The sequence below is a fragment of the Haliaeetus albicilla genome, chromosome Z (assembly GCF_947461875.1).
Source record: "Haliaeetus albicilla chromosome Z, bHalAlb1.1, whole genome shotgun sequence".
Lineage (NCBI taxonomy): Eukaryota > Metazoa > Chordata > Aves > Accipitriformes > Accipitridae > Haliaeetus > Haliaeetus albicilla.
In genome coordinates, this window is record NC_091516.1 from 58,817,608 (window position 1) to 58,836,962 (window position 19,355).

General features: G+C 40.1%; 1 protein-coding gene across 1 annotated transcript; it reads left to right on the forward strand.

Annotated features, from left to right (window-relative positions):
• The first annotated feature begins 12 nt into the window (after window positions 1-12).
• On the forward strand, window positions 13-1,415 carry TUSC1 (tumor suppressor candidate 1). The gene has a single exon (XM_069775773.1). It carries the CDS (start codon window positions 46-48, stop codon window positions 631-633), a length of 588 nt encoding a protein of 195 aa, XP_069631874.1. The 5' UTR covers window positions 13-45; the 3' UTR covers window positions 634-1,415.
• The last annotated feature ends 17,940 nt before the right edge of the window (window positions 1,416-19,355 follow it).

Consider the following 19,355-nt stretch of genomic DNA (forward strand, 5'->3'; position numbering starts at 1 on the left):
GGCGGCGGCGGTGGGGCGTGCAGGCGGGCTGCGGGAAGGGCACGGATGAGGCGCATGCGCGTGGGGGACGGGCGCTGGGGCTGTAACGGCTCGGCGCGGAGAGGCCGGGCGGGGTTCGCCGCCGCCGCCCCCGCCGGCGGCCCCTGCTGCGGCGGGGCGGAGGAGATCGCCGCGCCGGGCGGCCGCCAGGAGGGCTGGCGGGGCCAGTCGCGGGGCTCGGCGCAGCAGCTGGCGGAGCGGTACGCGGACCTGGCGGCCAGCCACGGCGAGGCGCTGCGGCAGCGGGAGGAGCAGGAGTGGCACAACGCGCGGCTGCGCCAAGAGAACGCCCGGCTGCGGCTGGAGAACCGCCGCCTGCGCCGGGAGAACCGCTGCCTCTTCCGCCAGGCCCTGCTGGGTCCCGGCCCCGACCAGCCCGCCGCCGCGGGCGAGAGGGCGGAGGCGGAGGCCCTGCGCGCCCAGCTGCGGCGGCTGCAGGAGAAGCATCGCCGGGCCTTGCAGCACCTGCGGCGCTGCAGGGCGGCCGGCGGGCCGGAGGCCTCGGAGCTGGACGAGCTGCTGGAGGAGGACGAGAAGCCGCCGTCTCCCCCCGAGCAGCTGCTGGTGAAGAGGAGCCTGGTGCCGCCCGTGTAGCCGGGCCCCGGGCGAAGAAGGCGCGGCGCGGCCGGGAGGGCTGCTGTGAGGGGGCGGCTCCGCGGGGCCGCCCGCCCGCCCGCCGCCGCCGCCGCGGGCAGCGGCGGGTCTCGGGGCGGGGGAGAGGCGGCTTGCCCCCTCCTTCCTCCCTTCCATGGCCCCGGCGAAGCGCGGGGGTGACCCCCTCTCCCCCCCTCAGTCAAAAGAGGCTCTTCCCAAAGAAGGGGTGGGGGAGAGGAGTTGGGGGGGGGGTAATCGGCTTCCCAGAGGTATGGCCGGGAAGCGTTGACCGTGATGAAGGAGAAGCAGGTTCAGCTGGGAAGTTGAGGCTTGGAAATGTTTCAGTCGAGGTGTGCCTCGAAGCAGCTGTTGTCGTGGAGAAAAGAACCACGGCGCAAAGAACAGTTGGTCTCATGTCACCGCATGGCATGGAACTGTGCTTCCTTCCTTCGGGGACCAGCTGTGGATCACCTTTTTTCTCTTGTTAGTGACTGTCGTGTAGACCTCAACAGCCATGGAGACTGTCAAAAGATGGCTCTCGCTAGTTCTTAGTAGTCTGTGTATGTCTGTTAGGAAAGGGCCTGCAGGAGCCTTGCAAGCTTCTTTGTCAGCACTCCAGTAAAAGTCGGCCATCGTTTGAACTCCTCTGAATTGTCTGGACAGTCACTGCAAAACAGCATTTGTATCTTTGATGGTGGACTTTGTTCACTCTCACATGAATATTGGTTTGCATTTCACACTTAAAACTGCAGCTGATAATAAAACCATGGCACATCAAATAACTGTCTTAAGTGTGATTTTTAACGATTATTTTGAAATTGTAGATGAAACACCCTTCAGACCCTTGTAATGCGCTGCGTCAAAGCCAAAGGAATTGGTTATTTATCGGACCTTTCTTAAGAATGTCTACTATTTGAAAGCGAATTACTTATTTTTCACACCTGTCGTCTTTTAGAAAAAACTGCTGTTTGAAAGCAACCCTTGTAAATAACAGAGACATCAGTTGGTTTTGTAATGTTCCCTCTTTTTTTTTTTTTGTTGTTTAAAAGCTGTTGACTTCAGGTTTGCGATTGGTTCCTTAAAGCTTTAATAGCCAAGGTCTGTTCTAGCTCATAGTTGAAGTAACATGAAAAAGCTGAAAGTCCATCTTTTCTATAAGTATCTTTGATAATATAACTTCTGAAAAGAAGTAGTCGTATCTCTTCCTGCAATGCCAGCATAAGCCTCTATTCTTAAAATGGCTGCAGTGCTTGTTAAGTCTCTCTGGAGCTGCAGCCTCAAGCACGTTCTCAAAATGGAAAAACAATTTAGCATGGTGCAGTTAATTTCTCCTTCATGAGGGGTTGTGGGTGTTGATGCCCGGGTGTGGTGTTTGATTGTTCTATAAATGAAGTATTCTCAGAAATGCTGAGATTGATAAATGCCTAAGAATTACAGTACCTACAATAAGTGCACCACCAGGTTTGTCTTAATGGCAGTTTTCGGTAAACTATGAATACCGAAGCAACATGAAGAATCTGTCAGAATAGTGCAACATAGGACCATGTTAAGATGCAATGCTAGAAATGTGTAACTGTGCCAACCATCCTTTTCAAAAGTTAAAGTATTGGCATGTAGAAAAGAGAAGATATTCTGATAAAGATTTCTGATAAAATGTGCAAAATTCTTTATTAAAATTCTGGGACACTCCCAATAAATGAAGTTTTTATGCAAGAGCACGAAGTTCTATGCAGGTATATAAAGGATTTTTTACTTTTTAAATTTTTTCTGTATCTTGATAGAGAAATTATGAAACAACCCTGCAGATTACAAAATACAGAGAAAAAAAAAAAAAAAGTATTCCGCTAAGATTCAAATTAATGTGAAGAGTGCCATAGAAGAGATTTCATGAAATTGCTGCTTCCAGATGAACTGCAGTAAATTAGCACTTAATTCAGTCAAGTTGCAAGAGTTTCATGTAACCAATCATCTGATCTAGTTGTGAGTTTGTTTTTGAGAGAAAAAGACAAGAAAATACAAGATTTAGGAAAAGTCTTTAGTAAGATGGTGCAAAAATAGTACTTCACTATAGTGTCCCCCAATTAATGGCTTACAGGTGGTGGGTTTCCTTTATGACACACTTGCATTATCCTTGGCTACAGGAAACTACAAATACTGAGACTTACAGGACAAGTCAATATACAGGTGTGTCATGAAGGATATACCTGTTCAAGCTTTAATGGCTGTATCCTGGATTTGTCTATATGGCTGGTTCTAACAGTTGGTAGCTTGATATCATAGGCAGACACTCACACCTGGCCCTGAAACTGTAGTTCAGCCAAAACCCCTTGTGTCGATGGTTGGCAGAAAGCACAGAGTATCTTTGGAATTGCCAGATGCATCGCAGCATCTATGCATGTGAAGTGATGGGAGAAGTGTGAACTACAGTTGTATGAATAGCTTAAACCTTCCTCTACTTTTGGTTAAGGTCTGTTTCATTTCCTATGGTTCTGTGTTCTGCCCAATGAGCAGCCAAATCTTGAGGTTCCAGCCTTCGCTTTGTACTCCCAAATATTGTCTTTAATTCTGTTTATCATGTTCTGGACTATGACAAGTATTTGTCCTTCTTTTGTTCTAGTTGTGGTAGCGTCTCTGCATTTCAATGTCTTGCTGTGTTGAACCTTTCTTCCTCTGGCGTGACTGAATGCTACTTCCCTGGATTTGGAAGAGAGTGCACTGCAGAACAAAATTGCTACAGTATACTCAGCAAACAGAACCATGCTGTCCCGTTGTCCTTTTTATAATTTCACTTTTTTTTATTTAAAATAATTTCAGCCATATACTGACTGTGAATTTCAAAATCATACATTTTTTCAAGTTTCTGATTCTAGGTTTTAAGTACCTATTTCTTTGCCATAGTTATTTGAAAAAAAAAAAAAAAAGGTTTTGGTAAGGCCAAATTATTGAAGACTGGTGGATTATTTTCCTTTTTATAAATATTTTTGCTTATAATTGACTTTTACTGCATAGTATTTTGTACTACAGTGCATCAGAGTGCTATACGGGAGTGAGTTTGTTTTTAGGTAAGTTTTTTATTAGAGAATGAATAGAATCCAAGTTTGGATTTGGGGGTTTGGGCATTTTGTGTTTTGTTTAGTTTTGGTTTGTTGGGTTTTTTTCCCCCCACATAAATACATAGAAACATAACAACATATAAAACATATGGCAGTAGTACCTTCCTGATCACCTTGTTAAATCACAGCATTTAAAATATGAATACATATTCTCTTAACTTTCTTTGACAAATGTATATATAAATTTGTAAAGGCAAACAGAACCAAAAATCCTGTAGCCTTTCACTCCACTGCTAAGAAAATAAAATTATTTTCTTTTGTTTCTTAAGGAAGTGCTCAGTCCTAGCTGCAGACTTTTCCTTACTCTTCTGTCCTGTGCCTCATGTTAACAAATTATTATGAAGTGTATGTTAAAATGGAAGCTTTATGCATGGCTATATTAAAACTGTATTAAAATCTTCTGGGGCCCTGTGTGAATTTGATGGCAATTACTTTAAAACACATGCGTATGAGCAGAATGGCTCTGTGTCGGTGCCATATTTAATATACACTCTATTGCTCTTTTGAGACCTAATTTAAGTTTCATTAAATATTGTACTCTGAAGGAGTCTTTGTCCGCTGTGCTCATCAACTTGAATATGTTAGGGCCTTGGGGTGCTTTAGCTGCCCACAGAGAATAATGAAATAAATTAAATGTCTTTGTATGATAAACTAATGCCATTCAGATTAGTTTAGTTCAGCTACTCTCCTACGCGAGCAGTCATCTGTTACTCCTCCCTTTCTGTCTGTCTCACTGTGTGCAGTATCCCCTTTTGGTTTTGTTCAGTTCAGCAAAGACATTTGGAAGATGTATAGAAAGCCTCTTTTCCAAACTTGCAAATGATTTAAAGTAGTGGTTTAAAGCTGGATTTTTAGTGATCACAAATTAACGAGGTCTTTCCTGTATATCCAGTGATACCTGGTGTCTATATTATCATACTGGGAAGTTTAAGTGTAACTGCCTGGGAGCAGTCATCGTTCTATACAATATCCAGATTGAATTTACTGCCACATCCCTTCCAATATAAAAGCTCGTATCATTCAGACAATAATAGCAGCACGTGATTATAAAGCTTGTTTTTTAAAAAGCTTGCAACCAGTATTATTTAATGACTTTCAAGGCTATTTGCTTGCTCTTTGTGCTGTCAGGGATCTTTGTGCAGTCAGAATGTAGTTGTAGCAGAAGAGAAGATAAAAGACATTACATTTAGAGGGGATAAAGAGGCTGCATTAGATCTAGCTTTATAGGAGGGAGTGGTATAAGGCTGGGAAGACAGCAAATTTGTTGGATAATCCAGAGAAAGAGAACATTTTGTGGAAGAGAATTACTGTGGAAGGATGTGACCATCAAACAAAAGCTAATGGAATTATTATATTCATATAGATTGGTGTATTTTTAATGAATAAAAATCTTGAATGCTAAGTTTGGATAAAGTACGAGTTTAGCACTGAGGAAAAATGCAACTCCTTCCTGTACTGGCATGTCTTTGAAGTGAGGGCAAGCTTTGGAGAGCTGCTCTACAAACAATCCTTAACCTCTGCTGACATTATTAGCAGTGGTGTTCATTAAGGTTAATTTACTTCATGTGAAAATTTGTGAGGGCCAGAAGATTGAGTATCTCCGTTTTATAAATGCTGCAGGATTGTCAATGACCTCAAGTGCTTTACACAGTTGTTTGCAATTTAGCATCTAGACTAGTACAAGTCTTAACCCCCTGGTGGGGTACTGGTTCAGTAATAGAGGAAAGTGCTGCAATCAACCAGCAGCATCCAGGTGCTGTGCTTTGACAAACCCAGGAGGTAAGTGCCTGACCTAGCCTGATGCTGATTAGCGTGTGAGAGCTCAGGGCATACCCGGAGGTGAGGTGGTTGCAGAGTGTGTAAATACAGTAGGTCTAATACGTTAGTGGTCTTGATAATGACTGCCTACAAAAATTATGTGGGCTACTGAAATAACAGCTGGTGTGTTTCTGTGTGAATTGTGAATAATTAGTTGCACCTGTGTTTCTTCTCCTTACTAAGTGTAAAATACTGTTGTCTATTCCTTAGTCAGAACCATGACTCTGTGAGTGTTAGGTAATTCTTTCTTCATGGTGAAGAGGGTCACATCGTTCTACCTGGCTGTTAGAAAGCCTCATTCCTAGCTGAGGCTTTTATGACTTATAGTTTTGAATTTTGTTATTGCTTTTCATTCAGAAGTAAGGATTTTTTAAAATTCTATCAAAAATTTATTTTGCTTTTACAGTTTGAGGGAGTTTTGCTGTGCTGCACTGGTGAGGAAGAAAAGCTTCAGGGTGGATGCTGTAAAATCATTTAGAATCAGAGCACTGTATTTGACACGTTTTCCCAAGGACTTCAACTGTCCAAAAGTAAGATGCAAAAAAGCAGAAGTTTTCAAAGAAATCCTATGGAAGATTTTGTTTTTCTTCTGGTTTTATTTTTTTTTAGTAATGTAAGAACTGTAGCTTTAACGAGAGTTAAATATTTCATTACTCTGCACTGTAAATATAAGTGACTGGATCTGCTGAAGGACTTAGGCACATGAAATCTAAAATAAGGCACTAAAAGCACCAGAGATGCTCAGAAATCTAAATATAAGGTCTTTACTGCCAAAAGCAGTCCCAGAAGACTCTCTTTATTGAAATCTCTGTTTATTGTGAAAGAAACAGCTGTAAAACTAGTGTAAAAGTCAAATTCGACCCTGCGTGCTTGAGACTTGTATGGGCAGTGCTGAAACAAGCACTAGCAATTGGAGAATAGTGCATGAAAAACTGCTCGTCTTCTGGATATGATTAGATGCTCTTGGCTAAATTTGAATAGTCTCTGGCTTGGAGGACATCTGGAGAGGGGACGAAAGAGGGGACTTCAGGTGTTAGTCAACTTGGTTGCTAGCCTTCCTTTGGTACCAGAGAAGCTTTTGTTTCTGTTCTGCCAGAGTGTTTCATTTTGGCTTTTAGCTAAAGAAGCTTTTGGGCATTTCTCCATCCCTTCAGTGGCTGCTGAGTAGGGCAAAACTCAGAAGCTTGCAAGATCTCCCTTTGGCCAATTAAGAGGCCAGAAGTGTGGCTAGAAAAAGACTGAATATATCTGGTTAAAGAACAGATGGGAGGATTTCTGACCATATGGGTAAGAAGCCCTTGTTGCATTGAAGATTTGCATGTAAAAGATGCTGAGAGGAATGCTAGACTCCAGCAAGCTGGCGTAGGAAATACTGTTGCAATGGTGTAGCAAAGTTGAATGCAGGCTCTCACAGGAGAGGAAGATGCGTTTATTTCCAAAAATTAAAGCAAAACTAACTTTACTCATTCAGATTCATGCTTTCATAAGGAAAAACTCACAAGCACTGAGATGCATGTGTCTGGCAGTTCAGCCCCAAAACACATACCCTGGTAGTTCCCAGGCAGTCCTTCCAAGGCTCCTTGGGTGAGATGTAGGACAAATGATACCATCTTAAAAGTCTCCCTCTCCTGGATTTTTAGGTTGGTTACCATATGCTGCCTTTGTATATATATTTTTTGTGCCCTTTATGAGCTGGCTGTGAGCAGCCTCTCAGTTCCCACCTCAGTAATTTATCAGGGTTTGCATACTCTATTTTTGTCTCCTGGCCTGAGTGTCCTGAGAAGCTGCACACAGATGTATGGTGGGGTCTTTGTGACTCGGTAACGTAGGTGCCGTTCTTAACTGCTCTTTGAAATTTGTTCCTTCTACTGGTTCCGCACCCAGACCTTTTTCCCTCTCCACCACATAGACCAATCTTGACTTTTCTGTTGCAGATCTCTAGAGCAGATTCTGGTGTGCCATGGGAACATTCTGCTTTGGAGTGGACCTCCATGGTGAGTACTTTTCAGCTGCATTCAGAACTGCATTTAGATCTGAATTAGAGCCTGCTCTCAAAATGCAGGGAAAGAATGCATGCACCTAACTCTCAGCTGCAGTCACCCAAGTTACATTTCTGTACTTTGTACATTAAACTTCACCAGGAGCTTTAAGATTTCCCTTTCTGTATGCCAAGCAGCGCTGCAATCTCAGACAAGCTGAGGATATCATTGTGTTAACCCATGCCTACTGCCAAATAGTATTGGAAGTCTTTATGTTCCCCCACGTTAAGCTCTTCTGAGTGGCTCATACAGTACCAGTTTCACAGAGCAGTCCTCAGGTGTTGGACACAATGCAAAATATAGGAATGGTGCCGTTTTCTTAAGAAAACACAGCTGAAGGTGGGACTCTCACACGACAACTTAAAGCCTAGAGAGCTTATTCAGGATGTGGTTTCTGTCTTCGGCATAAAGAAATTCAAACTCATTCTCTTACTTTCTAAGAGCTTGCTTGGCTTTGCTAGTGGGGAACTGTGTTGTCTTACTGAGACACTTCTGCACTGCAGAAAAATTGAATGCCATGCCTACGAGACAGAAAGGAGGCATTTTGCTGATGTATTAAGTGATTAACCTGCTGTATGACGGAAGCCTTGGGTCAGTGGCAATAAGGGTGCTGGGTTCTCAGACTTTCCTTAAGAGAACTATTGTACAGTGATTTCTAATAGTGGTACCTGTTAATTGATACATTCATTTCTTTATTTTGGTTGGGTTTTTTTTCTCCCTTCATAGCTCCTACCTTTAATTCCCTTTTAATAACCCTATTTCAAAGTATGCTGAGGTTCATCCATCATTTGCAATCTTAAGGAATTTTTAATTTGTTTCTCTCTTTAGAACTCCTGAGATAAGAGGTTCACAACAGGGATAGGTTCAGTAGGGAATCCCCATTTTCTTTGAAAGATTTCCACATATTATGTGGGTATCCTGAAAAAATAAAGATTATTTTTATGATAACAGAGCTGTTACCCCGAGGGTGCTGACTGATGAAGCCAACACACTGGTTTTCTTAACATTTTTCAGAAATAAAGTCCTTACTATCACTGCTGCTGCCTCAGGAAGAAAAGGAGAAAGATGTGGTTTTACGAGCCTTTCCTGTAGAAATTGAAAATGTGTAATTCTGTCCATAAGGGGACAACTAGCCAGAATACTGTCATTGACCACTCTTCTTTGCAACAAAATGAGGTACAAAATAGACCAGGAAAGCTTCCAGTTTTGTTGGGTAAAAGCTTGTGGTTTTATGTGTACACATAGCTTTAACACAACTTAAAAATATGGTCATGAGTCTCTGCAATCAGTTGTTGAATTTAACTAATTTTTTTCCTCTTTAAACACAGGTGTGAAAACTTACTTTATCCTTTTCATGCTAAGTCTTTTCAGTGACATCATTGTTCAGTACGGTTATGTAACCTCAGACTTTTTACACCAATTCCTTTCTTTTCAAAGCAGGTATTTTAATAGTTTAGATAGCAGCTATCCAACTAAGAAATTTCTTTTCAGCTAGTAGCATAAATTTTGTTAAATGAAATTCAGGTAATGATAAAGCTCATTAGGAACCTGATTTAGCTGAATCTGTGAGGCTGTTCTAGATTGTATATTTGCACATCTATGTTAACTGTAAACTTCAGTGCTGCTGGCTCACTAGAAAATTTGTCATACTTTATTATGTATTTATAATAATTCCATTTCCATAATAATGGAATGTTAAGTACATTATACACTGCCTTTTTGATTGAAATGGCTCATGGACTCTCTGGAATATTGGAAGTGTTAGATGACGCTATTTCTAAGTTTGAATTTTGGGGAAAATAGTGTGCTCTTACATTGATAAGCAAGACAGTGAAATAGTGTGGTTCGGTATGACTGGTTTGATTTAGCTGAACCATGACAAATAAAAGCAAGCCTGAGCCAGGTTCAGTACATCAGTTAAACACAGGTAACTAAGAAGTTGCACAGCAGTGAATGTTTCTCCTTAGCTGCCTTATTCTTTCTTCTGAGTACCCCTTGATTATTTGAAGGAAAAAATTATTACATGTCATATAGTGGAGCTATGCACCACTGCATAGTTGCACACTGTGCCATTTTTGTAAGGTCTGTAGGAGGCAGCTTTTCTCCTGCCAGTTCACAGCTTGGTAACTTTTACCAGATAACTGAGTACCTATCAATTACGATAATCTGAGGGAAAAGGGTGGAGGGAATTAGAGGGTGGGTAAGGATTCTGTGGTTTCATATCTTTGCACTGGTGGTAGGAGTACAAGTGTGTGCGTATGTGTTCATGTAAATGTATACACACACATACATGTAGTCTATATAGAATTTTATACAAGACTTTTTCTGAATACACACCAAGGTACCAGGTCAAAATATTCTCTCTGCATGTCTGTCCTCTAGGCTGTGCTGATTCCACTTCTACTCCAACACGCTACAGCTTGCAGGAACAGGTCTGTCTGAGACTGCAGTGCTGGTGATTTCTTCTGGACCTATCCAGCTAGGGAGGAGGAGCAGGAACAGATAAGTTGTCTTGTATACATATTTCTGTGGAGGTTACGATGGCAAAATGGATTGTGCGGGTCTGTCCTTGATCTCATCCCCACTGTTTATCCCCAGTGCTTGAAGCAAAGATCCAAAGATGTCCAGAGGCAATGGTGGGGTCCAGACAAAAGATTTCATAGATGAGTATTTCCTTTCTCTATGCTTCCCACCTGGAGATTCACTGAATTCTTATCTTCTTTGCCCCCAAGGATGCTGGAGAGGGCACATTCTCATTTTGAAGTGATTTGATTAATTTTCTAGTGATTAAATTGTGTTTGAGGCTTTATGTCTGTAATTATACTTGGCTGCAGCTTGGAATTTTTTTGTTTTTGTTTTCCTTTTTTCCCCTCTTGCTATGCACCTGTTGTTGAACATTGGTTCTTTTAGATATTGCTAATGTTTTGGGAGACATGGGGGAAAAAATACTCATTCATACAATAGTATTTTGGAAGCCAGTGGAAGTAATCATGGGATAAAAGCCAACAAAATTTGACCCTTCTGAAGTGATATTATAATGGTATTCTGTGCTTGTGGCAGAAGGATGATCACTAAAATGAATTCTGCCTGCCCTAAAGCTGGGGATGAAAAATGAGAAAGCTGTGTGTGCTGTACTTGCCTTAAATGTCTCATAAAGCTGGGAACTATAAAGAATGCCGTTTCTTACTGTCTGAGTAAGTCTTTCTGTGCTACAGCAGAAAAGTGGAGATCAGGGTGCCCTCTTAGCAGGCTGCCAGTAACCCATTTTTGTGCTAGGTTTCAACTTTGAATCAACCATTAAAAATGATGAAATAAAATATGCAAAACACATTACAAACATTACAGGAGGATTTTTTTTTTTTATTTCCTGCTCTTATAATCTGTAATCAGCTATAAAATTGATGTGCATGGCTACCAATCCATTCCAGAAGGGCATTCCTCAGTCTGTTACTGATTACATTGATTGCTGAAAAATAGCCCTTAAATATTCCTAAAGTGAAGGTTTATTGCCACCATAGGAACAGCGTATTCCTTTCACAGGTCTGATAGTCCTGTCTTCTTTTAGAGATTAATACCTATACATCCTTAACATTAAACTGTCTGTAGTTTTCCTGCTTGCTAAGGGTCTTAAACTAGCCCTGTGTATGGAGAATAGCTTTGCGTAATGTCTGTGCACTACCACCTTAATGAATCTACCCTACCAGTGTAGGGTTTCTTTTTAAATTTGTTCTTCTAAAATAGTGACTGGCTTTACTGGTTAAGAGAAGTAGGGCACTGATGATTGAATCATATTTATGTTTGAGCAAAATGCTGATAATGGACACTGAGGAATGTAAGAAGTAGTCTATGTCCCTGAGTTTGGTGACAAGAAATACCATGTTTTATTTGTGTTTCTATGAGAAGATCAGTACAGTTTCAACTAAGGCAAATGAAAAGCAAGGTAACAATTCTGCATTTTGTCAGTTAAGAATCCCACAGCTTTTAGGTTTTCCATAAAGGCAGTTTTCTTACTCATTTTCATGTATGCCTTTAACAAATAGCTCTATCTTGACTGATTTTGAAACAGTTTGCCTGAAAATCTGCCTTCTTCATGTATACAGAAAACATATTTTTCTTCTCTTTAGTAAATAAAAAAACCTAATTATTATTCAAATGCTGGTCACATTGTAGCATCATGGAGGTGAGATCGGATTCCTAATGAAACACATCTTTATCATGTGTCTTTCAAGTGTTATATTAAAACAACTTGGAAATTTAAACTTCAGGTTTTGGATTGTGGCACGTTGACTGGGGTTACCATAGTCAAGAGCTATACATTTGGTTTTATATTACTATTATGTTATAGGAATCTGAGACACTAACTTCTTAGCTATGTTTTGTATGCCTGGAAACATGATTTCATGACAGACTGAAATTCTCTCACAAAGATTTTAAAGGCTGGAGTACATGTTCCATATGTGACTAAGGACACCTTTGCCTTGGACTATCTAAGGAAGGATTTGTCACTAAAGAGCAAATGTAGTCTGAAATGCTTGTGGCTGATCTCTCTCAATCCTTGGTGCAGCATGCAATGTGAGATGTGTAAACAGAAGTCTTTCCAGGGTGCTGTTTCACAAGGCAGGGATTCAAGTGCTTTCTTTGCTGTGCCTGGATTTATAGCGCTGTGAGGGTGCCTATTTACTTGCAGTGGGATATACTTAGTTCCAGATCTAGCCTCTGCACTTCAGTTTGCAGCTGCAAATGCATTGCTTATCAAAGAGGGAGAACAGAGTGGGAAGGTGTGCAAGAGGCTTGGATGCTCTAGTGGTGAAAACTATATCTGCAGAGAAGCAATAATAGTGTCTTTCTCATCATATTGTTTCAGTGAGCTGAGACCTACCTTGCAAGGACATGAGAGTAAAGTCAATCTGAAGTAGTACGTAGTACTAACTAAGGCTTAGTAGCAAATGTTTTGGGGAAAAATTATAGGAGATGGTCAAATCTGATGTGGTAGTTCTCCTGTAATACTTGTGCAACTTCTAGCTATCAGTGTTTCAGAGATTTTTGAGGTGGTTGTAGGGTAGGGGGGAAATGCTACTGAAAGGATGAGGAGAGAACACTACAGAAAAAAATGAAGACACAGAGGAAACAGAAGATATAAGTGAGTCGTAACTTGTAGAACCATTTACAGGACGAACTGGAAAAGGGCTAGTGAAATGATAGACTAGGATTTGGGGAGGACATTCATGGGTACAGAAAGAGAAGGGAGAATAAGCATAAAGGACTAAGTAAATTCACAGATGTTGGTTGTATAATGCAAACAATATAAAAATGTGAAATTTTAGAAGTGATGAAAACAAATTGTGGAGCAGGGTAATATCTTGAAAAAAGTCAGTGGGAAAGCTGTAAGATCTATGAATTGTTCTTTCTTCTTCAGAGTATTAAGTAAATGAGAGTGCTGGAAGATGGTATAGATAAAATAAGTAAGTGTGTAAAATGACCCATTTGATTGAGACAATGTGGCGTTACTGTCTTACAGGTTCTGCAAGGCTGTTAAGGGTACTCTTCATGATAAGAGCTGGAGACAGACTGTGCTAAAATCTGAATGTGTTGGCTGATAACCTTATTAAATAGCTTCTACCAGGAATAGTCCTATGGAAGTCAACAGAGATAATTGTGGAGTGAGGCTCTATTCTATGTGAGTAAGGGTAATGCAGTCTGACTTATTAATCTGAAAAATTTCTGGTGACAGGAAGAGAACAGCCAAATCAATATGGAAGGGAAGATTATTCCACAACAAATTCAGTTATCATTGGTGATGAAGTAGCTAATCTAGATAGTTACTGTGAACATGACAGCTGTGGTAAGAAATGATTGAATATTCGCTGAACTGTTGTTTATACCGAGGAATCATGTTTTACAAAGGTAGAAATCTCCTTGCTATAAACCCTGCAGATTTGTTCCTTCACCTGAATAAAGGTATATGTGTGAGAGGAGAGGACTGAGCATCACACTTAATAAAATGTAGTAGTGACTATTTGCTTGCCTCAGCAGGCTGAGGATGGCTATGCCTTAGTACAGACATCACGTTACGGAAGCCTGGACCTCACCTCCCAGGGGACCACCAGCAGAGGACCAAGCTGCCAGTCATGGGAGGAACACTTTGCTACTGAGTGAGAGGGGCATGGAGCATGCCGTGTGGGCACATGGCCGGGAGGAGCTGGTGGCAATCAGAGCAGGTGCCAAGGGCTGTCTGTGGTTTCGGGCATTCCGCCAGCTCTGTGTTGGCCCATTTCCTTTTGGGCAATGGATATTCCCACGATCGCTTTTGGTGGAAATGGGCTAGCAACTAATACGGGTGGTGCATTCTTGCTGAGAAATGTCAAATGGTGAGGAATTTTGTAAGGAAGGGTGTTCGTGGAGGACGTCCATCCCCAGGCCAAGTCTGATATGCTGGGCATTTCCATGGCGTATGAGAGATCCCCACATCGGGGAACAGGAAGAGCTGCTGTTGATTCTTCTGTGCACAAAGCCAATACATTAAATGTCAAGCGATCTGCAAAGATGCATCTCCCTGCTTTGCCACCCTGGTATCAGTCAGGCTGTTATGGACATCTGTTCAGGGGCTCTGTTGTGTAGGAACATAAATGTGTCAGTATGTTAGTGTTTGGGAAATGTAGACTAATAATTTCTGATATATTTTAATAAATTTAATTTTAGTAAATGTTTATGTGCTTATGAGCTTGAGAGCATCAAAGATAACGTGGTTACATGGGAAAAAAAACCACCTACTGAAGGCCTGCTAGATGTCTCAGTGTTTGAATCTGATCTGCCTTTTTTTAAGATGGAAAGGAAACATTCAGAACATACATGATGCAACATTTTTTTAAGAAAAGATTATTTTGATAAATAGAGGTGAAAATGATTATTATTTTTGTGTTAAACAATAGCCATTTCCCATTCCCACACATTTTTTTTTTTTCCTGCAGGTGCAAAAGATACTGACATGATAGAGCTGGGATATTTAAATGAACAGCGCAGAACAATTAAAATTAGGTGCTTGTAGTGATGGAAAATTACCATTTTTGCTGATGTTGAGGTGAATTATATTGCAGAGCTATGTCACGTCACATTGAGTACCATCACATTGTTTATCCTCCACAATTTGGCATATATTTTTGCTAACTTATTAACTTGAAAGAAGTACTTGATGAGTCCCAAAATTTCAGAATTAGAAGATAATAACTGAAAAAAGATCTTTTCTTCTTCATAGTATAAAGTAAAATTGTGAGCAATTGCAGGGGCTGGAAAGGGGGCATTGTTTCTAGCTTGGTTTCCTACAAAGGTTGCAAATGATCACTTGTCTGAGTGTGTGCCTATTTCCTCCTATGTTCTTCCTGATTTTACCCACTTCAAGACAGGCTATTCTGCCTTTTTTAAACCTAGAGCAATTTCAGTCACTCAGCTTTCGAAAGCAACCTTTCAAAAAGCCTCTTTGGAAGTGAGCTACAGCACTGAGGTTGGAACAATTGACCAGGGACAGGTAAAGGGACAGAAACCTTTTAACCTGGCACTGTTGACAGGGAAAAATGTATTTCCATTGGGAATATATCCAAGTCCAGTACATCAGGGATAGGTTCACTAAGGACTGTAGATCAGTCCAGTCCGTCGGGTGAATATATGATTGTGCAGACATATGTGACTGCACAGTCATATATATTCACCTGCTGGACTGGACTGATGTGCATATATATATATGTATGTATGTAATACATATTTAAATCTAATTGTTGAGCAAACACCCAGAAGCTAACTCGCCTACTTTCTTTAAACTATACAAATCTACTGCATCCGATAGTCCTGCTGAGCCTTTAGAAAGTGGCTGAGAAGGCTGGGAAAATCTTTCATGACAGCTGATGTTAGGGATTTTTTCCTTAACTTCTAATTGTATGTGTAATAACCAGAAGATTCAGTCTGAAAATATTTACTAGATGCTTTTGTGATCCATTAGTTCAATTTTAAACTATGCAATAATATTCTCAGTTCAGCTGCTTGCAGCCAAAAATGAGGTTTTTAATTCTTCTTAGGAAAAAGAGAGAACCCTTCCCCCCCCCCCCCTTGTATTCTCAGCCTGTGCTTTAGAGACCTGTAACTTAACCAGAATGCAGTAACTCAAACTAAGTCATCATGAAAAAAGCCCCTCCCTTAAAATACTTTGCACTAAACGTGCAATTAAAGGAGTCTTTCCTTGACTTGAGAACCCAGCTGGAAGATTATTCTCTTCCCCCAAATCCTCATATGCCAGCTACTGGTCTTCTCAATCAAGTAAAAGTGTAATTGTTTTAATGCCCTAAGTGTCTCTTCTGCATAGCATTTAGCAAAGGAGCAACATTGCATTTCCTGGTTAAGGATGGATTTATTAACTTCTCCATGGCCTATATGTACACCAAAGAAGATAGGTTTTAGCTGTTTAACTCAGATTCCTTTGCTCAGTCAGAGCAAACAACATGGTTACTTCAAAATTACAGGGACGTGTTTGATTGGTGAAGGAGCAAGGGACAATATTTCAGGGTGTGTTAATGCATTTGATATTGTATTTTTGAAACTGAAAATATTTTAACATCTTGGAAATGGGACAGTGAACCCCAGTCAGAATTGTTTGGTTTTTTTTTTCTTTAAAAATGTTGCTCTGCATCAGAACAAAAATGTTTGATTTTGTTTTGCTTTGCAAGATTTCTCATGAACTGACAGTTTATAGCTGAGCTCTCTGACATGCAGATCTAAGTGCATGGTTCTCTTATGCTTTATGTAAATCTTGCAAGGACTGTTTAGATCAAAATCTGGCTTTAGATTAACAGCCTGTGTTTTACTTTCTTCACATAAACTTAGACATCAAGTATACAGTGAAACTCATCTGTGTATGAAGTTATGTGAGAAAAAATTGTTGCTCTGCTTTGTGTTTCACTGTATACTAAGCCCAGTTTTAAATGTTTTTTAATATATCTCTGTTCCCATAAAATTCAAAGATTTTATTGTTAGAAAACTGGATGTCAGAATACTCTTGGTTGTAGGATCTATCAGTTTACTATGCATCTTCTCTAAGTCAGTTTCCTCTGAGACATGCAAAAGATAAGTCTTTCAACTGTATATACTGTGTTCATTTGTTTTTAGAAAGTCTTTCTCCTCCTAACCAGGCTTTTTGTTTAGCCCAACGTTTTACATTCTAGCTGGTTTTGAGGGGCAGCTCTACTTTGAAATAGACATCTACTGAAAAAAATGCCTAAATCTGCTGGAAGATGTGAACTTGCTGAAAATTATCTGAAAAGGACTTTTATAAGTCTCAGGAGCTTGGCTGAGTTGTCAAGAGGTTTTGTGTTGGTTTGTAGAGGGAGAATGCTCTGTGCCTAGGTGCTCACATGGAGAAAACTGTGTGCTTTGTTTTACTGTTTTAAGTGCTTCATCTGAAAGTCGTGATGGGAGCCTGGTGTGATCATCAGAAGTACTGGTGATGGGCCTGCAGACCAGAATAAGCTCTTTGTAATATACTTTTATTAATGAAAGCAATCTGTACTTTTCAGGTAATGGTCTTCACATGAAACAAACCCAGTGAAAGCAGTGACTTGATGCAGGTGGGCTTCACTGCATCAGTGAAAAATATTTATTAAATTTTTTTTTTTGTCTTAAGTGTTAGTAGAATCCAGCTTTTTTGCTCCATTAGGTATTTGCAACAGCTTTGTAGTGTTAGGGGAAAAAAAAATCTTTTTCATTATACTTACAACAAATTATCTGAAACTTTTTACTGAAAAGGTACCTAATGACTATTCAAGGTAAGACTAACAATCTGACGTGAACAGTCCCTTTGACTAAACAAACAAAAATGTGAGTGGAGAAAAATCCTAAATTTCATTTAATTAAATCCAGGCAGTAGGAACTTTAGAGGAAGACTGAAGGTGAACTTTCATGATCATCTGGTTGCATTTTATACAATTTAAACAGTTCTGCCTTCAGAAGGTCTTAAAAAAGTCATCCAGGTTTTAGTAAGGGATCAAATGCAACAGTATGGCTTCAGAGAGTGAAAAAGTCCTTGCTCAAACAAAACACTTAGTGATTTCAGTCTGAGCTTTCTTTCAGTAAAGATGTGTCCCCACATGCTGAAACCTGGTATCTTAGCTTTACTTAAAATATGTGCTTTAAACCAAACCAGCTAGGAAAAGAAAATAGTGATTCAGGAGGGTCAACAGAAAGCCTACTAATTACCAGCATTGGGGAAAGAACTCTGCTAGATATTCTTTGTTTTTCTTAAAAGCAGTGTTTTGTTTTGGCCAGTTTGAGGATACAGTTTTTATGTAAGGTCACTTTTATTAACCCTAGGTGTGCACCACCCTGTCTCATTGCCCATAGGCATGCTGTTATTTACAATTTTACTTCATGCTGTGTAAAATTAAACAACAGTGAATATGAAGTTAATGTATGTTAAGTGCCTCAGGCATATTCCAATTAAGTATTTAACAAAGATTGGAGCACTTCCAAAACATTTAGGGAATATCACTTTCAGTCATTTTCATTTTTAATTAATGGCAAGAGTTTCTTTAAAAAGTAATATAGTCTCATCTGAGGAACTTTAGGACATATGTATAGCAAGCATTTGAATGAAAGTAAAAGTGGGTTATGTTCCAATCTGCAAACACTGTACTAGGTATGTGCACATGTCTCTGCAAAGTTAAGGGAGGACTTTATGTGCATTGTCTGTATCATGGGCTGATTTTTTGAAACACTGAACACACGAAAAATGGAAGGGTTTTAAGAAGCCTTCAGAAGGGTTTTAAGAGGTCTTGGCACTCTCATTTATTGCTTCTGGTCCATGGATACTAAGGACATACTGACAGCAGGCATAAAAGGGATCAAGGAAAGGTATTTAACAAAGGTTGGAGATGAGGCAGAGGAAATTTTAAAATAAATGTTATTCATTTCAAGGAGGAAGAATTATGTCTCAGGTTATGGAAGACCTTGTGTTAAAAAAAAAAAAAGCAGTGATGTTAATACTCTGTTAAAAAATCTGAGGAAGACAATGAATAAGCATATTAGTGGCTCTGGTTTATTGTGTTGTCATGTGTAATGTGAATGCATTATGTTTACCTTCTGCACAAATTAGATGCTCGAAGGCTAAAACTTTGTTGTGTGCAGGGCTTGGCAAGACCCACACTCTATTTAAAACTCGCTTTTGTTTCAAATTGAAATCTTAAGTGCTGCATAAGCATTTGGCAGACTGTATTTACAGAGGTGAAAGCAGTCAATGAAGTAATAAGAGTGTGATCTTTCAAAGTGTTTAAATGCCTTTCAACCTCACTGCCAGCAGGGTAAGTCTCTTACCTTCTTTTGAAAATCTTGCTCAGAGATTCTGCTACTCGCAATCATGTCTTCTGAAGATAAATGGGAAAAGTGAAAAGTACTGCTAAAAAGTTGGACAACAAAATACAGAATCAGCTAAAATGTACAACCAAACTATAAGCATAAACATGATTTTTTTTAATGCTTTTTCAATTTGTGAGCAGCAGCTAACTGGTTACTTTATTCTTAGTCATAGCCATGTATGACTAGTTCTATGCTATACTAGCTAAGTAGAGTCAATGGACTATATCCAGGTTTGTGTCCAGTAAATATTAATGTATCATTACTAATGAGGAGTACTCAGATGATATGATCTGCTGAAAGCTGTAAACATTTGCAAGATCTAAGTATGAAAATTTAACAGTCCATCCAAAGTGTTGTGGAG